At 40.8% G+C, this 16843-nt stretch overlaps 1 protein-coding gene across 1 annotated transcript in view; it reads left to right on the top strand.

The window, feature by feature from the left end:
* The window catches only part of Rarres1 (retinoic acid receptor responder 1), a 29808-nt gene extending 13082 nt beyond the window's left edge, over positions 1-16726 (top strand). The window contains exons 2-6 of the mRNA XM_063249255.1: positions 3866-3928; positions 6411-6594; positions 11269-11405; positions 15957-16016; positions 16098-16726. Coding sequence (XP_063105325.1) covers positions 3866-3928; positions 6411-6594; positions 11269-11405; positions 15957-16016; positions 16098-16223 — 570 coding nt within the window. The 3' untranslated portion in view covers positions 16224-16726. The remainder of the gene's footprint in view (positions 1-3865; positions 3929-6410; positions 6595-11268; positions 11406-15956; positions 16017-16097) is intronic.
* The last annotated feature ends 117 nt before the right edge of the window (positions 16727-16843 follow it).

The raw sequence follows: 16843 nt of genomic DNA, 5'->3' as shown, positions 1-16843 counted from the left end.
CATATAGACCTGCATTGCAATTTCATGGGCTACAAACCCAGAGCAGGATTCTCTAGATGACAGGCATGCCCGTGAATTGGCTTGACCTCCCACGCAGAGTACCAGAGGTGGGCTGCACCAAGCTAGTCTCCACCAGCCAGGTAACAGCAGTCTTAATGCCCAAACCTTGGCCAACAATTTGTAACTAGTCACCAGTTTGACAGTTATCCAGTGCTTCTTTAATTTGCATTTCTCTAATTTCTGCTGAGTCTGAATAGGTCTTGAGAGCTTTGTTAGTATACTTAACACATATAAAGTGCTTAGGACAGGACTCAGCCTTGACCAGGGAGGACACCTATTTTTCTTCTTCGACAAATGTAAGCATCTTTTAAATGACTCTTTAATGATGTTGTCCGGATATAAACATAAAATGCTATATTTCAGTGATTATTTCTGGTTTGGAATTATAATCCTGCACGACATAACAACAGCGCCCTGGGTTGTCAGGCAATTTCATCATTTTGTGAACATCATAGAGTATTCTTCTTGGTGATACAGGTATTAGGTCAGTCAGTGAGGTCTTTTAATGCAATCCAGATGCATGAGCATGAGTTACATGAAGCTGTGACTGACACTACATATTATTTTAAAGTAAACATTTTTTAAAAGTAGAATGGACTGTAATGATAAATGTATAGTGAATACATAACTGGCAATAGTCTTGTACTATCAAGTGCTATGTACTACACCTAATTGTATGTGTTGTGGCTTTACATACAAAGTAGTGTAGTAGGTTTGTTAATACCAGTGTCAGACACCCAAGTAGCCTATTATGGCAGCTATGATGTACGTGAATGACCGTAACTTCTGAGCTTTGATGATCTTATAGCACATCATATGTGATCCATTGTTGACCATGGTGTTTCTATGCTGTGCAGGACTATACATAGCTTCATTTTTCCAATCTTTTTACAAAGGACTGGCATTGGTACTCCTCTCCATTTGCACAGTCCCTATTTGGCTTGGGTCCTACTGACCTCCCCACCTCAGCCAACCTCCTGCTCTCTGTACTCCCCCCTGGACACCTCCGCCCCGGCAGCACTTACCCACACTCCAGCAGGAGAATCTCTCCCAGATCCCTCCTTTTGGTCCCTGGCTTCTCCTTCCCTCAGGACAGATCCCTGCTCACCTGATCAGCCTTTCCAGACTCTGCTTTCTAACCTGACTGACTGCTCATCAGAGCCTTCAGCCCTGTTCCTTCTGTGTGGAATATTTCTGGGGTCCCTCCCCAGCCCTTTCCTTCTTTATCTTAGGAATTCAACTCTGATGTCACTTCCGTAACTTTTTAGCTAGACTTTTATAGCTCACAGGTTAATCATAATCAAGTAATTCTACAGGAAGCTAGTTAATGTCCTTCTCCCTAAACCACTAGGGGACAGATGCTACCATTGTTTTGCTCATTGTATTTCCCTGAACCTACTGTGGTGCTTGGAATGTAGACACTCAATAAATCCTTGAGTGGATGTTGTTGAACAGAAAATAACTCCTTATAACAGAATATTTTGAATCAAAGTTCAACACAAGCCTAAAACCTCAGGAGTGTGAGACACTGTGATCAGCTGAAGGTGGCACTGGTCCTCACAGGCCCCATGCTGGAGCAGCTTATCTCACCAAAGCTGGCAAAGTAGCATCACAGGAACTTGTGACTCAGAGGAAGGGGGAGAAGAGAGGCCTTTGGGGGAGGCAAAAGGATTGTGTATTAATGCATGGTAAAGTACAACCGAAAATCTAAAAAGCCTATTTCGGATGAAATGTAGATACTCTTGAGTCCATTGTTAAAATTAAATAAGGAAATCAAATCAGCCCAGAAAATAATTTCAAAGGACAGACTTCATATTGACTCAGCTCAGAGCCCTGGTTAGTCTTATTCTATTTCTTTCCCTACAGAGAATAGTTACAGGGACCTCAGGCCCCATGTATTCACAAACAGCTAGTCCAAAATTAAATATTAAATCTACTATTGACAATATGCACAATTTTAAGTCCACCCAATCTAGACATGAAAGTTGATGCTCCCCAGGCTCTTCTCACTCTCCATGTGTCCCCCAGGGGCTGGCACCCATGTCCACAGCTCCCACCACTTCCTCTGCTGAACCTGCCTAGGCATCTCAAGTGTACTGCACGCCAGACTGAACCCATCCATTTCAGCTTCCTGCTATTCTCTTGAATGCCCCCCCCAACCTTCCCACCCCAAACCTAACTAGACAGCTGGCTTCTGAGAAGGAGGTCACACTCAGGAGCCTCCGAACAAACATTCAAAGTCAGCTTCCAGGTCTTCCAGCTCACATGCAGTGGCCAGAGAGACTCCTGGGGCTCAAGGCTTAAGACCTATGGGCAAGCAACAGTTTTGCCTCCTCTGAGAATTCATTGTTGGTGGGATTAATGCTGCTGCGGGTGTCAAAGGCAGCATACACAACCACTATTATGTGTTCCTCTGATAAGGACAGGCAGTGAAGACACTGTATTCAAGGACTTTCTGAAGGAGAGTGACCCTGGGACCCTTGTTCAGCCACTATCAAACATGACTTGCTTATATTTTGTTCATGTTTAAAGAAGCATTTTTACAGAAGCAAACCACATTTAAACAACTGTTATAGTTTGGAACTTAAATGTCCCCCAAAGACTCAAGCGTTGAAGCATTGGTCCCCTTTCTGTGACAGTGTTTAGAGGTGGTTGGACCTTTAACAGGTGGAGTCAAGTGGGAGGAGATTAGGTGACTGACAGTGACAGTGACAGAAAGGCTGGAACCCTGGCCCCTTCCCCTCTCTCTTTGGTTTCCAGCTGTCAAGAGGTGAAAAGACTCCTTTACCATGTGCTCCCCTCCCTAAGGTACTAACCCCCCCCCCCCCAGGCCCAGAGGCAGCAGGCTAAGTGACCATGGGCTGAAACCTCTGAAACCGTGAGCCAGAGTAAACCTTACCTTCTTTAAGCCATTTCTTAGGTATTTGGCAGTGAAGGAAGCTGAGTAACACACAAACCTTCATGGAATTCACATTATTATTCCTCCCTGTCCTTTGACCTTGAACTTTGACTAGACTGGTTTGCACAAGTTCCCCTCCCTCAGGTCTATAGATTTACATAATAAAAATAGTAAAGTGCATTAATTTTTGGACAGACCAGGTACTGTCCTGAGTCCTGATTATGCCTTAGCTTTACTCTTTATAATACCTTACATTCTGTAGTTATGTTTAGTGTGGTTCCCACAAATTTTGGGATTAAGTTCCAAATTCTCTTCATAACAAATGAAACTTTCCAAGGCCTGTAAGGAAATCCTGCCTTATGGTGCTTTTAGGGTACCCTTTGCCTTTAGGGCTCGGTGTGGCTATCTCACCCCCGCGACCCTCCCTTCTTCCACTTTTTACTTGCTTCCTGCCCTTCAGATCTCAGCTTAGACATGACTTCACCCCAGTACCTTTGTTCAGCCCACAGTGGGAAAAGGAGAGCCCTGAAGTATCTTACTCTCAGATGCAGCACCAGCTGCCTGGTCCGTGGCCAGAGAAAGTACTGAACAGTGAGGGAGTGAAGGAATTTACTTCAGTTCCCTGCACATCCCCAGTGCTCTGACAGGTGGACTTTAGCCTAAATACAACTATCTTCTTTTCTCAGACTCCCCTCTGTGAGTATGAGTCGGCCCAGCAAACAGTGGCATGATGGAACCCAAATTTGAGAATCTTTTCTCCTAAAAAAAAATCCCCAATTTCATTCAAGTGAAAGTGCAACTACTACTATTTGCATGCCATGTTATCCTATGAATGGGATTCTTAGATGAGGGTGTTAATGATTAATGCAATTTCCATAATAATAACATCCTGTTTTTATGTTTCAGGTTGATTCAAAACAAGGATGCAAAATTGACCTGGTCTTTAGCACACAAAGCTACAACCAGGAGGTAAGCCACAATTAGTGAAGTATCCTCTTAGCAAGTCCTGTGAATAGACTTTTTAAAAAGTGAGAATCTGAATAAATAAAGCCCTGCTCTAATTTTTCTGCTTTGTTATCTGTGTGTCCTAAGAACTGAAAAACAGAGAAAGCAGAAAAATCAAGATTCAACTACTTCAACTTCATAGCCTTATGCAGTTGCATTTAAAATCATCCACAGAACAGTCATCTCCCCCTCCTTAGGGCCCCTGGGAAAGAATTTCACAGCTCCCTTTGGTTTTCTTCCTAGCACCTCTGTGTCCTTAGAATGACGCACTCTCAAATACCAACTTGTTCTTTACTGTCAACTGGTGACATTTTTGGTTAGCCAGCCTTGCATGAGGCGAGTCCCATGAGCTTACATAGATAGGGGCATCCTGCAAAACTCAGAGCTGTACCGTGGCCTGCTGCAGGCAGTATTAGCCTCACTGCAGTTCCCACCATGCTTTGCCAAGTTCGCTTTACTGCTTTCAAGAAGACAGTAAATAGAAAACATGTGTGGAAATCATAGCCAAGTGAACTTCCAAGTGCTGGGTGAGGCTGGGCGGCTACCACCAGACAGGGGTGCAGAGAACAACACAGATTTTCTTAGTGTCGTTCGTAGTCCTGGCAACCCAGAAGAGTGGGCAGCACCCAGCATCCAAGTATCTCAGGAGGGTCGGGGATTTAGCTCAGGGGCATAAGCGCCTGCCTTGCAAGCATGCGGTCATGAGTTCGATCCTCAGTACCAATCAATCAATCAATAAATAATCTCAGGAAGGCAGAGCTTTAGAGGCAAAGGTAAGCATACTCTGAAAGAATGCTTTTCAGCACACAGAAACAAGTTCTAACATAACCACAGTGTATGCTGTGTTTATTAAGAGTTCAAAATTTCTTAAAGGATATGGAAGATGTCTTTGATTTCTAGTGTTACAAACTGAAAAAATGTTAAAGCTAACAGGAGAATAATTACCAGCTTATTTTGACCAACAATAGGTTCCTCTGGATTTGCTCCTATGGGTACATTAAGAGCACCACTGGCTAATTGAAGTGTTCCATTTCAGGACGTGAAGGAGGATTCTTTCATCTTCAGGCAGCTGTTTTATTTCCATGGAGGTGCTGGGGGAGGGGAATGCAAGACAAAAGAGACTAACACCTTACCTGGTTCTTTTTTGTTCTCCCTGGAAATGATTGACATCAAAAGAGAACATGTCCTCTGCCTACTGACATGACTTCCTGGAAATGCTTTTTCCCCTTTTTCTATTGTGTCTTAAAAAATTAGTATCCTAATGTACCCCTGAATTTCCCATTAACTCAAAACTGGCACAGATGGGAAAGTTCCCCATTGGAAAACCTACTTCAGTTTTTTGAGTTAATCATAGAAAAAGGCTTATTAAAAAGATCCAACTTTAGGGGCTGGGGATTTAGCTCAGCAGCATAAGCACCTGCCTTGCAAGCAGGCAGTCATGAGTTCGATCCCTGGTACCGATAAAAAGGAAAAAGACGGGGGCTGGGGGGGAGATCCAACTTTGATTACAATTTGTTTCTCTGTGGGCCTTTTCCTTTCATTTCTGGTGGTTTTAATTGGGACTCCACCCATTTATACAACTACAAACGTGAAAAGAAGTTGTTCCCTCAACAGGTCAGAAAATCTCATTTTAACAGGAAATACTAACTAGGGGGCTGTGGCTGGGTTTGGGTGGGGCCATGCCTACTGGTCCCCGAACCCCTTCACATTCCAGACCTCTAGTTGATGAGATGAACAAGTACCTTTTTCTAGGAATCAGTTCCCTGGCTTTTATTGTTGGGTTAAGGAATCTATGATCAAATGGGTAAAGAACCACTATCCTAGAAAAGCATCTTACACATTATGTTTAGTTGAAGCTGCCTCTGCACTGGAAATAAGTGATGGTGATGCCAGAATTCCAAATAAATCTTCATTTAGACATGAATGTAATCATATAGCTCTCAGGTTGGTGAATGAGTCGCATTTGGATGACCTGTTCCTCCACTTCTGGACTTGGTCTCAGAGTAAAGTTGTTGAGTTAGTAAGGAGCTAACAGCTGAGTTTGGACATAAGTGAACCAAACCTTGGTTTACCACTCACTAGCTGTGAGTCATGGAGAAGGTTCTTTTTTACATAAATATCTTAGTTGTTTATTGGAATCAGAGGATATAATTCAAAACAGCAGAAATATGTTATAGATGTGCATAGGGGCCAACTTTATCTTTTAATTTGTTAGCTACCTGAACATTCAACTAAGCATATAGTCACAGCCAGAAGTCAAGAGTTTAAATGATGGCAACAGTAAAGGACTATTGCATTATGAGTCTTTTTCTATCAAGCAAAAACTGTATTAGTGACAGAGCACACTGCCATGCACAATGACCTGGTCTCGATTGTGTGTGTGTGTGTGTGTGTGTGTTGCTACAGATGGGAACCATCCTATTTAATTCCAAAATCTTTACTTAAGGAAGGTGAGAAGCATTTGGGGAATTGTTCTGCCCATGTGTTCTTCAAGAATGAGAAACCCAGACCGGCCATTAATATCACCTGTACAAGGAGCATCGAGAAAAAGAAAAGACAAGAAGATGATTACCTGCTTTACAAGCAACTGAAGCAACTTAAGAATCCTCTGAAGGCAGCCAACATACCTGGTATAATCAGTATCTGGAATTTCTGTATTTGGGGATTGCTAAATCTTAAAAAGAATGAGCATAACTTATGCCTGAAGAGGCACTTGATAATTCAACTATAGATGGTGGTATGCCTCATTATTTAAAGAAAACTCGGAGATTTTTTTTTTCTGGTGTTCATCTCTAGTACAATTAGTATCTCCACCAAAAGCTACCTGGGTCTCTTTTCCATCTGAGAACATGGGTGCAGCAAGAGCTGAACCTCCAAGTAAACAGTAAGGCAGTCTTCACGACTGGGCTCGCATACTAGGGTAGTTTTCAGAGTGAGTTCCAGAGTGGGAAGTGACATTTCTAGACATTTTTTGATGGGAGCCTTAGGAGCCTTAGATGACAAGACACCCTCCTGTGCCTCTGCTGTGCCCTACATACCAGGGCCACTGAGCAGCTGCCTCACTGATGTGGGTGCTGCCCTGGAGTCATGTTTACCTGATTTCAGGTCAACAGCTAATGGGCAATGGTGGCTATCTCTAATAGAGAGGCTCTGCCCTCTGCAGTGACTCAGCTCAAGTCCTGGCACTAAACGGACTGTGTGGGCAGCTGTTGGGACTCAGCACTTACTGGCAAATTCAATTTCCAAAACCATAAAAGCAATCTCTGGACTTGCACAACTTGGGAATAAAGCTTGACATCTGACCACACACTCTCCCAATGTGCTCATTTTCCCAGCTACCCCCAGAGACCACGACAGATCTATGTCAATATCGGAGGACCTGCAGTCTCCATGCTTGAGTATATCTGGTCCCCATCAATTTACTGACACTCAGTAATTGTTTTTAAAATCCCAAAGGTGAAAATATTGCCTTGTGTTTCCAAAATTCAGAAACAGTTTTTCTCACAGCATAGTTCTTTGCTCGGATCAAATCCAGTGCCAAACAGTTATGAGGAGTAGCACAATGTGTTTATACTTAGTCTTTAACTCATTTATTCAGAGCAGTACCGATACTTGAAATCTGTACTTATTTAGGGTTTTCTCCCCTTCAGTTAGGAAAACAGGCTTATCTAGCTTCCTCAAAATACACATCTAAAATCTGCAGAGGACATTTACTTTTAATATTTACCACAGGATCAGCAGTGTTTCAACACTTCAGTATCTTATTCAGTTACTACATCCTATGTTCTCATGAGCATCGTTCTGTGGCAGTTCAGTTGCTATGAAACTTCAAAAAAATCTTAATAGAGGTACCTTTCATTAACAAAACTCACAGGCCCTGTTCGCACTGTAAATACAACAGAGACAGTAGTGTTATTTACAGTCTGTCCACATACAGAAAACTACTTCAAGCTCAGGTTTGGTTTGAGATAAGGTGAATCAAAGCTATGGAGCTATCCCTGTAGTAGCCAGTTCAAACCTTAGCATATTCTTTATTTAGTTTTTAAGCAATTCAAAGCATTAGACTATTGTAATGTAATTGTTACGCTGAGAATATTTAGTTCTTGTTCCATAGTTTTTCCCTTTAAAAACCAGTCATTTTGTTTTTAATGAGTAAAAATATTACTTCTAATGAATTCATAAATTCCCATAACTGACCCTCTCGTGTACAGACAGAGGAAAAGACCAGGAGCTGTGAATAATCACTGGAAGTTGTCTGCTTGGAGCGTTCATTGTTTCAAGTATCTTCAGTATTCACAGTACATAGTATAACTCATTTATCTTCCAAGTAATGGGTTTGGACACCACAAATTTAGACTTACAGCAGCACTGAAAGATGAAATATGTGATGGTGAACTGCAGGAAGTTTTCAATCAGTGAAGACAAGGATGATGGAAACCCCTTGCTATATTGACCTCACAGCCTTGCATTACCTAATGTTCTGAAATCTTAATGGTTCAGTTGTTCCCACTAGGGAGAAATGATAGATTCATAAAACACTGATAGTGTTGTCAGAAACTAGAAGTCTGAAACATACTTTCTGTAATAACATTTTTTAAAAACAGTCACAGCTCCTTGCTAATGTCGTATGCTGGCAGAAAAAAAGGCAAAATCAGGTTAATGGAATCACAGACAAGTTAATTAAGAGTACTAAAGTGTCCAGTTCTTAAGTATGAAGGCACGTGGCTGTCAATAAACAGGAAACAGGGATGGACACCTTACAGGAACTGTGTGACAGTGCATGATGACAGTGCAGGCAGGAGAACTGGCAACTTTCTGCTTTACCCTCACAGCTTCTTGCCCCCCATCCCCAGGGCACTTTCCAAATGCTGGGTCCTCCTTGCCACTTAGTATTCATTTCTCAATCCTTACTGCACTCCACTTAGACCTGTGCCCAGGCCTTTCCATTTCCTTGAGTTCCGAGCACACCCAGGCTACACATACCCTTTGAGGAGATGGTCTGTCTGGAAATGTGTGCTCCTGTTAGTTTCTCTACCTCACCAATTCTGTGTCTTCTCTACTCCTTTATCCTTAGGCTTCTTTTATTTAAATGCCCTTTATTCTAGTTTCTATGACTTCTTTCATGATTTTGCCTCCATCAATTTCCTCATTTCTAAAAACTACCAGTTCCATGTCTTGCCCTACAAAGACAGTCAAGGTCAAGGCTCTTGTTAACCACTTACATCACAGATTCATCACCCCATCTCCTTCCTCACTTTTCTACTCTTCTAAAGTAGATTCTTACTGTAGTCAGGGGTTGTGAAAACAATTAGAATCAGGACACACAATTTATATTATGATGGTCACCCAGAGTAAAACACAAGAAAGTGCAGGGAATCTGTCCACAACACTAAAGACCTAGAATATTCAGCCAAGGGCCTGAATCCCACAGCAATGTCTTGCATGAGTCTAGATGAAGACCCAGAGCCCAAGACAGTGCCTCCCATGAGTCCAGCTGGAGGTCTAGAGCCACAAGAAGGACTCATGCCAGTTTGTTTTATGGATCTGTGCTGGGAAGGCCCAAAGGTTAGTGGTGGAAGCTAGAAAATCTATTCCAGTGGAGTGAAGGAATTGTGCTGGTAGGTTGAGGGTTTTACACTGGACCAGAGAAGTCACACTCAAAATAAGAACCAGGGCTGCCCTGAAAAGTACCACAGCCATCCTCAGTGACACGGAGGTCCCAAGCTCCTCCAGTGGTAAGAACAGTTAAGTACATGCCAGGAAGCCAGCATGACGAGTTTCTACTGGAGGTTAAACAGCACACATCTTCCCTTCCGCAGCCAGGAAGCAATGTTCCATGTAAGGACCAGTGCTCCCCCAAGTGAACCACAGCCACTCTCACTAACAAGGTTCCCAGCTCCTCCAATGACCATGGTCGAACTCAGATGAGGCCAGTCATGAGCTCCTCCAGGAGAACCAACAGCTCAAACAGCAAAACTCAGAGAAACCCACAAGCCTTCATTGTCTTCTCCAGGTCTCTATGCTAGCAACTTTCCTCAGGTGGAACATACACACAGCTGATTTAATTCAACTGGCGTTAAGCTGACCACCAGGTTTTTCTCCATTAACAATTCTATATGCATTGCTGCCTCCCCAGCCTCCTCCCTCCTGGCTTCTACACTACATACATAGTGAAACTGCTGTGTCTTGGTGCCACAGACCACCCATATTGCCAAACGTAATGGGCCTCTACCCCTTCTCCATTTGTCTGTAGTCATTAACATCGTGTACTCTGTGGCTTTTTGACATCACCTTTAATACACCTACTACCAACTCACCCAAAAGGCTTGCATATTTTGACCTTTATTACTCTTTCTAGAGTTTACCTAAAAATTTTTTCATTATAAACTCCTAACATTTAATGATTTGCCATTTCTTATCAAGCCTACCTCCACAAAGCATTTGGCTCCATCCTGTGCCTGTCCTTCACACCTGTAGTATGTATTCCTGGGACTACTGCAGTAGTCTCCTATCTACTCTGTTAGGTGTCAGTGTCCTCCCAAGTGTGTGGCTCAGGATCTCAGCTTATCTTCCCACACTTAGCTACTGAATCAAAATCTACCCTACAAGACTATTCACAGTATGGTGCCACTGTACTTCCTTCAGACTGGTCCCTGTCTGCCCCTGCGCAGGGCCCTCCTGTCTTGGTGTGCTTACTTTTTCACTTGGGCCTCCCCACCATGTACACAGCAGAAACTCAAGGCCCTGCACAATCTCGCCTCCTTAAAGCCTTCCCATACCTCTCCAGCCTAAAGAAACTTCTTTGGCCTGTTCTCCCTCAGCTGTCTGCTCCCTCCCATCTTAAGGAGTGGATCAGCTATATTTCTAGCCAAGGCAGGTTCTACCAATAAATAGAATTCATGCTAAAAATTACTTTATCAAGAATAATTTCCTAATATAAGTGTATTAGTATTCTTGTGTATTGTGAATTACTGGTCCTTCATAGGTTAAGACTATCTCTACCAACTAACATAGAGATTAATCAAACTTTAACCTAATTAGTAAGAATTTAAGATGAAATTTTAATGTCATTTTAGCTCGCACTTTATATATAGTACAGCATAGCCTTACACTGTAGTAGGTTTACTCAGTATGACAAGTTGAAGGATAGTTTCTATAGAAACAGATATATCACATGTCTAGCTCAAGGTTTTGCCATTTAAATAGCCTAAATTTAAACCTTTTTCATTTCTGAAGCTTCTAAAATTTTGTCTCAAAAATTTCCTATGTGCCTAAATTTCATATGTGCTTTTCTTTCTCCTCAGACAGTCACGGACACATCGATCCCTCACTGAGACCCATCTGGGACTTGGCTTTTCTGGGCAGCTCATATGTGATGTGGGAAAAGACAACTCCATTCCTACACTACAACTTGGTCCGGCTTACTAGTGTAAAGCAGTGGGTAAGAAATACGGACATTAACCAGACGCGAGCACAGTCAATGCAGTGTTCTAACTAAACTAGTATGAGTTTCTAACTCCATGACAGTTGCCATTGCATTTCCTTCCTTTAACAAATATTCAAGAGTCTGCCATGGGCTAGGTAGTACAGAGTGGGGATGTAACCGTGAACAAACACCACAAGGTTGCTGCCCTCACTGAAATTAATTCTGAAGAAAAAGACCAGAAAGACTGAACTAATAAATATGTATCAAATGCTGGTCAGTGCTATGGAGAAAAAGTAGGAAAAGAGAATACAGGATTTTGATAGAATGACCATCAATATAGTCTAAAAATAAGGCTAATTTGAGCAGAGGTGACATCGAAGACAGAACTGAGAAGGAGTCATGACCTCAAAAGGGAAGAGAATTCTGGGCAGAGGAACTTGAGGCGGCAGTGTGGCAGATGGATTTGATAAACGGCAGTGAGCGTAGTGTGGCTGAGCAGAGTGAACAAGGGGATAAAATCAAGAACTGTAAAAATCTAGGTAAGGCCCGGCGGCGGGCTGGCCACAGAAGTAGCAATGGTGATGGTGAGAAGTGTCTGGATTCAGGTAGACTGATAGGATTTACTCGTGGGTTAGATATGGATATCAAAAAATGGTTAAGACGATGCTTAGGATTTGGGCCTCAAACTAGGACACAGTTTTCATTAACTAAATGGGGAGACTATAGGAGGAACAGATTCAAAGAAATTATCTTGGTTTTTGGCATGCTAAATTCCGTAACAAAGTAGAGAATGTGTAGTCAGCTAGACATTTGAGTCTGAAGTTCAGGGGAGAGGAATGGGCTGGAGTTATGTCTGTGTATATAGTATTCAAAGGCACAAGACTGGATGGGCTCACAGGTAAAGGTGTGCACAGAAAAAGTTAGTTACATAAGGATGGAATCCCCAAATCCTTCTAACTTTAGATCTCAGACAGGAACCCACAGAGTTCACCTGGAGGGAAATTAAATAACAGCGAACTGTAAGAGGCAGGTGTCAAGGGGGAAAGGAGCAGATTCTATGCTTCCTGCCTTTCCCTGCTCAGTGAATAAGAGGCGAAGTCATCAGCTGACAGCAGGGATAAGGCAGTGCTGGAACTAGAGGGGAGCACCTCGCAGCCCTACAAGCCCTCGAAGTTTGAAACCCAAGTACCAGTCACACACAGCTGTGTGGGTCTATGTGTCAAATACGTGAAGCCTGGGTTCGGATTTTTGTTAGGCAAGTGTGACAGAAGTATTTTCAGAATAAGCAAAATCAACTTCTATAAGAGACAAGCTGAATCAATTGTACCGATTTTTAAAATTCATAATGTTATAGATTCATCCATGGATAGATCATCATGTTCTGAGCATGGAGATTTGCCCAACATTAAACCAGCATTTTTAATGCCAATGATAGTCTGTTGTGCCCTCCAAAGGTCACTTGTAGGACATCAGCTAGAGCCTAGTTTTTCTTATCTTTCTTACCACTTATGGAGTGCTTAATAATAGAAATTATGACCTAATTGAATAGTTATTAAGTCTGGACACAGTTCTTTTGCAAGCTAAAAGCTTTTCAGTCTTTTTATCCCTGCAAATGGGGACACACATTTTAACCACAGTTAAAAAAAGGAGAGAGGATTTCTCTTAGTAAGAATCTTAGATTTCTTTTACTACGTGGAGTTTGAATTTTAGAAAACAGTTGAATATGCATCTGACTTGTTGGGTCACATGAGGTAAATCATTTCTTAGGACCACTAAATGAAGACATAAACTGACTGAGGCTCTGGAAACTAACACACTTAAATCTCTGGAGAAGAGGAAAATCTGGGTTCAAATCTGATAGGCATTTTCGTTTATTGTCCTCTTAAAGAAAGGTAGTGTGCACACATGTCAACAAACATTTTCAAATTCTGCTATTCACTGATCACTAAGGATTTCCATCTTTCAGCACAAGAAGCAACACAAGGAAAAAGCAAAACTATCAGTGTTTTTTTAAAAGTTACTGAGAGCAGACTTAAGTCCTGTTCTGGGAGACCTGCCACCAGGTGACAGGGATGTGAGGCCTTTAGGTACACACATAGGCAGGAATTGAGTGGGAGCGCTCAGGAAAGTAGTTTTCCTCAACTTTCTGTATGGGAATTATTAACTTCATACTTAGGACTAGACTCAGCTTTTCATGCAAGTAAATGCAAGATTATAAACTCACAATCCCAAGCAAACAAGCTCTGAGAGAAGACTGAAGAAAGACGACTTTAAATATGACCTATCTTCCTAGCATAATCATTGCTTTAGAACTGAAGAACATGTAGACTACTAAGAAGGGAAATACATCAGCTAGGAAAAACACCAGATAATGGCTTTCCTGTATCCTTAGCCTTTAACATGAATTAAGAAAAGTAAAACTGAATATTGTTCCAATTCTTATCAATCAGACCCAGATTCTGTAAGAACCTCAAATCATCTAACCAGCAGTAAATCACTACAATCAACTCTAAGCTTTACCCCAACTTGAGGTCTCTACTAGCCAAAGAATTCACCTCATCTACCTGCTCTAGTCTGCTTTAATCTTATTTACTAAAGCATATTGGTTCCACTAGGAATTATTCTCTTTTGGAGAAGATTGGTGGATAAGATATGGGTGGATCACAAGGGAACAAAGCACTTCCAGTCTGTTTTCATGAAGACTGAAGTACTGAGTGCTCAAAAATGAAACAATGAATCACCATCAGTTTGGTCTACAAGGACTTGGCATTTGTGATGATTTGAAAAGAAGCCAAAGACATTATCTGACTTCCTGGCAGAGCTTGACTACATAAACGCACTCCAGTTTTGGACTACTTTGCCAGACTGAGAAGTGTGGTATCTTGTAGTGCTTTAATAAGCTGTGCCTTTTTGGTTTGTCTTAAGATTGCTTCTTCCTGGAGGAAGACTTTACAAAAATTGCAATGTTAAAGGTGTGATTTGTAACTACTGAGGAAGGTCTTAATCAAATAGTACAGTATTTCCAAAATGTTAACAGCCAACTTGTTAGAACATTTTAGGAAAGATGACCATTTTCTCCTAAGGTCAAGCTAGCCACCAAAAGATCTAACAAGGCTAAATACTGTCCCCCTCCCTAATACCACTAGATCTAATTCTCCCTTCTGGAGGACTGTTTTCAAGCCCCACCCCAATGCCAAAATCTCCAGATGCTCAAGTCACTTTTATATTTGAATAGAAGCTTTACATATTCTCTTACGTACTTAAGTCATCTCTAGCTAACAATACCTAAAGCAATGTAAATACTATATAAATAATTTTTGAACTATTTTGTTTAAGGAATAATGAAAGTTCACATATGATTAGGGCAGTCACAGTTTTATAAAAAATACTTCCAATTTTTGGTTGGTTTTGTGCATGGATGTGGAACCTACAGATATGGATGGCCAACTATAATTGGAACTTTTGTAACTTGTTCTCTTGTAAGAGACACTGAATTTTCTCTGATGTATTTTCTGATTTGGCAGATGTTTGAACATTCACAGGTACACTGTCAGGCAGGAGAGACCTACAAAGAACCCACCATATAAAAAGCAGTCTATTTCTGACTCACCCAGATTCTTTTATTTTCTTACAACATCTTCCTCACCTGATGTAAACATCCTGTCTCCATCAATGAAGGCAAAAGACAAAACCTAATGTATCAGATTCTTTTTTGTTGTTGTATTTACTTTTTTATACTTTTGCAGGTCTTAATAAAAACCTGCTAAACTTATATTCCACACTAAGGTGTGTGTTTGTTTTTTAGAAAAGTGCCTCTTCCATTTTGACTAGGAAACAGATAAGCCTCTTGGGCGTAAAAATGGAAAACGTCAAAAATAGAAAATTGTCTTTAGTCACTAGTAAAACATGCAGTGTCAGGTAAACAAAAGCACCAAGAACCACTTGCCTACCTACTGAAAAATATCTCATGCACTGGTTTTAGAAACAGCATGTTACAGTTTTATAGTGTATAAGTGAAAAATGTGAGTTTTGGAATCAATAGATTAGGGGTTGAATCACCATTTGTCACTTACTAGATGTAACTTCAAGTTACAGCTCCTGTGAAACCAGGCTTGTAATATACACTTTTGTATGGCAGAATTACATAAAACTATATATAAAGTACCTACTATAGAACCTGGCCTACAGCAGGCATCCTAGAAATACTGGTTGCCTTTCCCTTGTCTAATTGTTTCCTGGCATGGCCAGGCTAAAATCAGCTTGAGATTCATATAACAGCATCTAGATCCCAAAAGTTGCTACATTTTCCCACAGACTTCAGCTTTCATCAAAAACTATAAATACCAGAGAGAAAAATGATACTAACACTGAACCACACTTTCACATAATTCCATGAAAAAAAAAACAAAGTATCCATGACTTCCATCATCTTGCTGCAGAATATACCAAAGAAATGAGGCTGAAATCTAAAGGCCACAGCAGACCCAAGGTACCCATACTAAACAAGAATGTGTATGACACATGCTCGTATGTATCTATTATATTGCTATTTTTTTCTTCTTTTAGAAAACTAATGACACAATTGATTTTGATTACACCGTACTACTTCATGAACTCCCAACACAGGTAAAGCATAAAATTATATGCAAAATTGTTTTTACCTTCAGTTTTTGCAGGTTGTATTCTAATTTTATGACTATTTCATAGGAAATTATTCCATGTCGTATTCGCCTGGTCTGGTACCCTGGTAAACCACTTAAAGTGAAGTACCAATGTCAAGAGCTACAGACTTTAGAAGAATCCTCTGGAACTGTGGAAGGATCAGCTGAGTAATCAACAGAGCTTAGTAACATCTAAAATTTAAAAAGGATCTGCTTATATTAGATTGTAGACAAATGATTATACTAACTTGTCCTTATAGTACCACAACTAAGGTCTGGGTATTGCAACAACTAAGCAGTCCTCAGCAAGTTCAAGGTTTTAGCCCTAAAGTGCAAAATTCAATCAATTAGTATATATTGAAAATGGATCAGTAATTATTTTCCAAAAAAAAAACGGTTTCACCTCTGAATTGGTATTTAGAACGTACTATAGGTATTTTTATGTTGCTAAATTGCTCCTTCCTGTATGTCAACAAATATATTTGCAAAGAAAGCAACCTGTTGAGAAGATATGAACTGAGGAACTTTATTATATTCTATCATTTCAAGCAAGTGTTCTTCTTTAACTTGATACCTTTTTAAAAAAATGTTGGTTAAACAATAAAATGTGTTTGCAGAGATTTGTATGCATAGGCAAGATTTGTGCTGAACTGAAATAAAATCAGTATTGCTTGATTCAGTTTACATGTATGGTAGCTCATCAGATAATGCTGTCCACAAACATGTATTAAAAGAAACACTAATGTAACAAAGTACATAAAATATTTACAACTTTTATTTATAAAGACACGT

The sequence above is a fragment of the Cavia porcellus genome, unplaced genomic scaffold (assembly GCF_034190915.1).
Source record: "Cavia porcellus strain 051 isolate PalLab524CR breed Dunkin Hartley unplaced genomic scaffold, mCavPor4.1 scaffold_5, whole genome shotgun sequence".
Lineage (NCBI taxonomy): Eukaryota > Metazoa > Chordata > Mammalia > Rodentia > Caviidae > Cavia > Cavia porcellus.
This window is presented reverse-complemented; position numbering and strand designations above follow the sequence as displayed.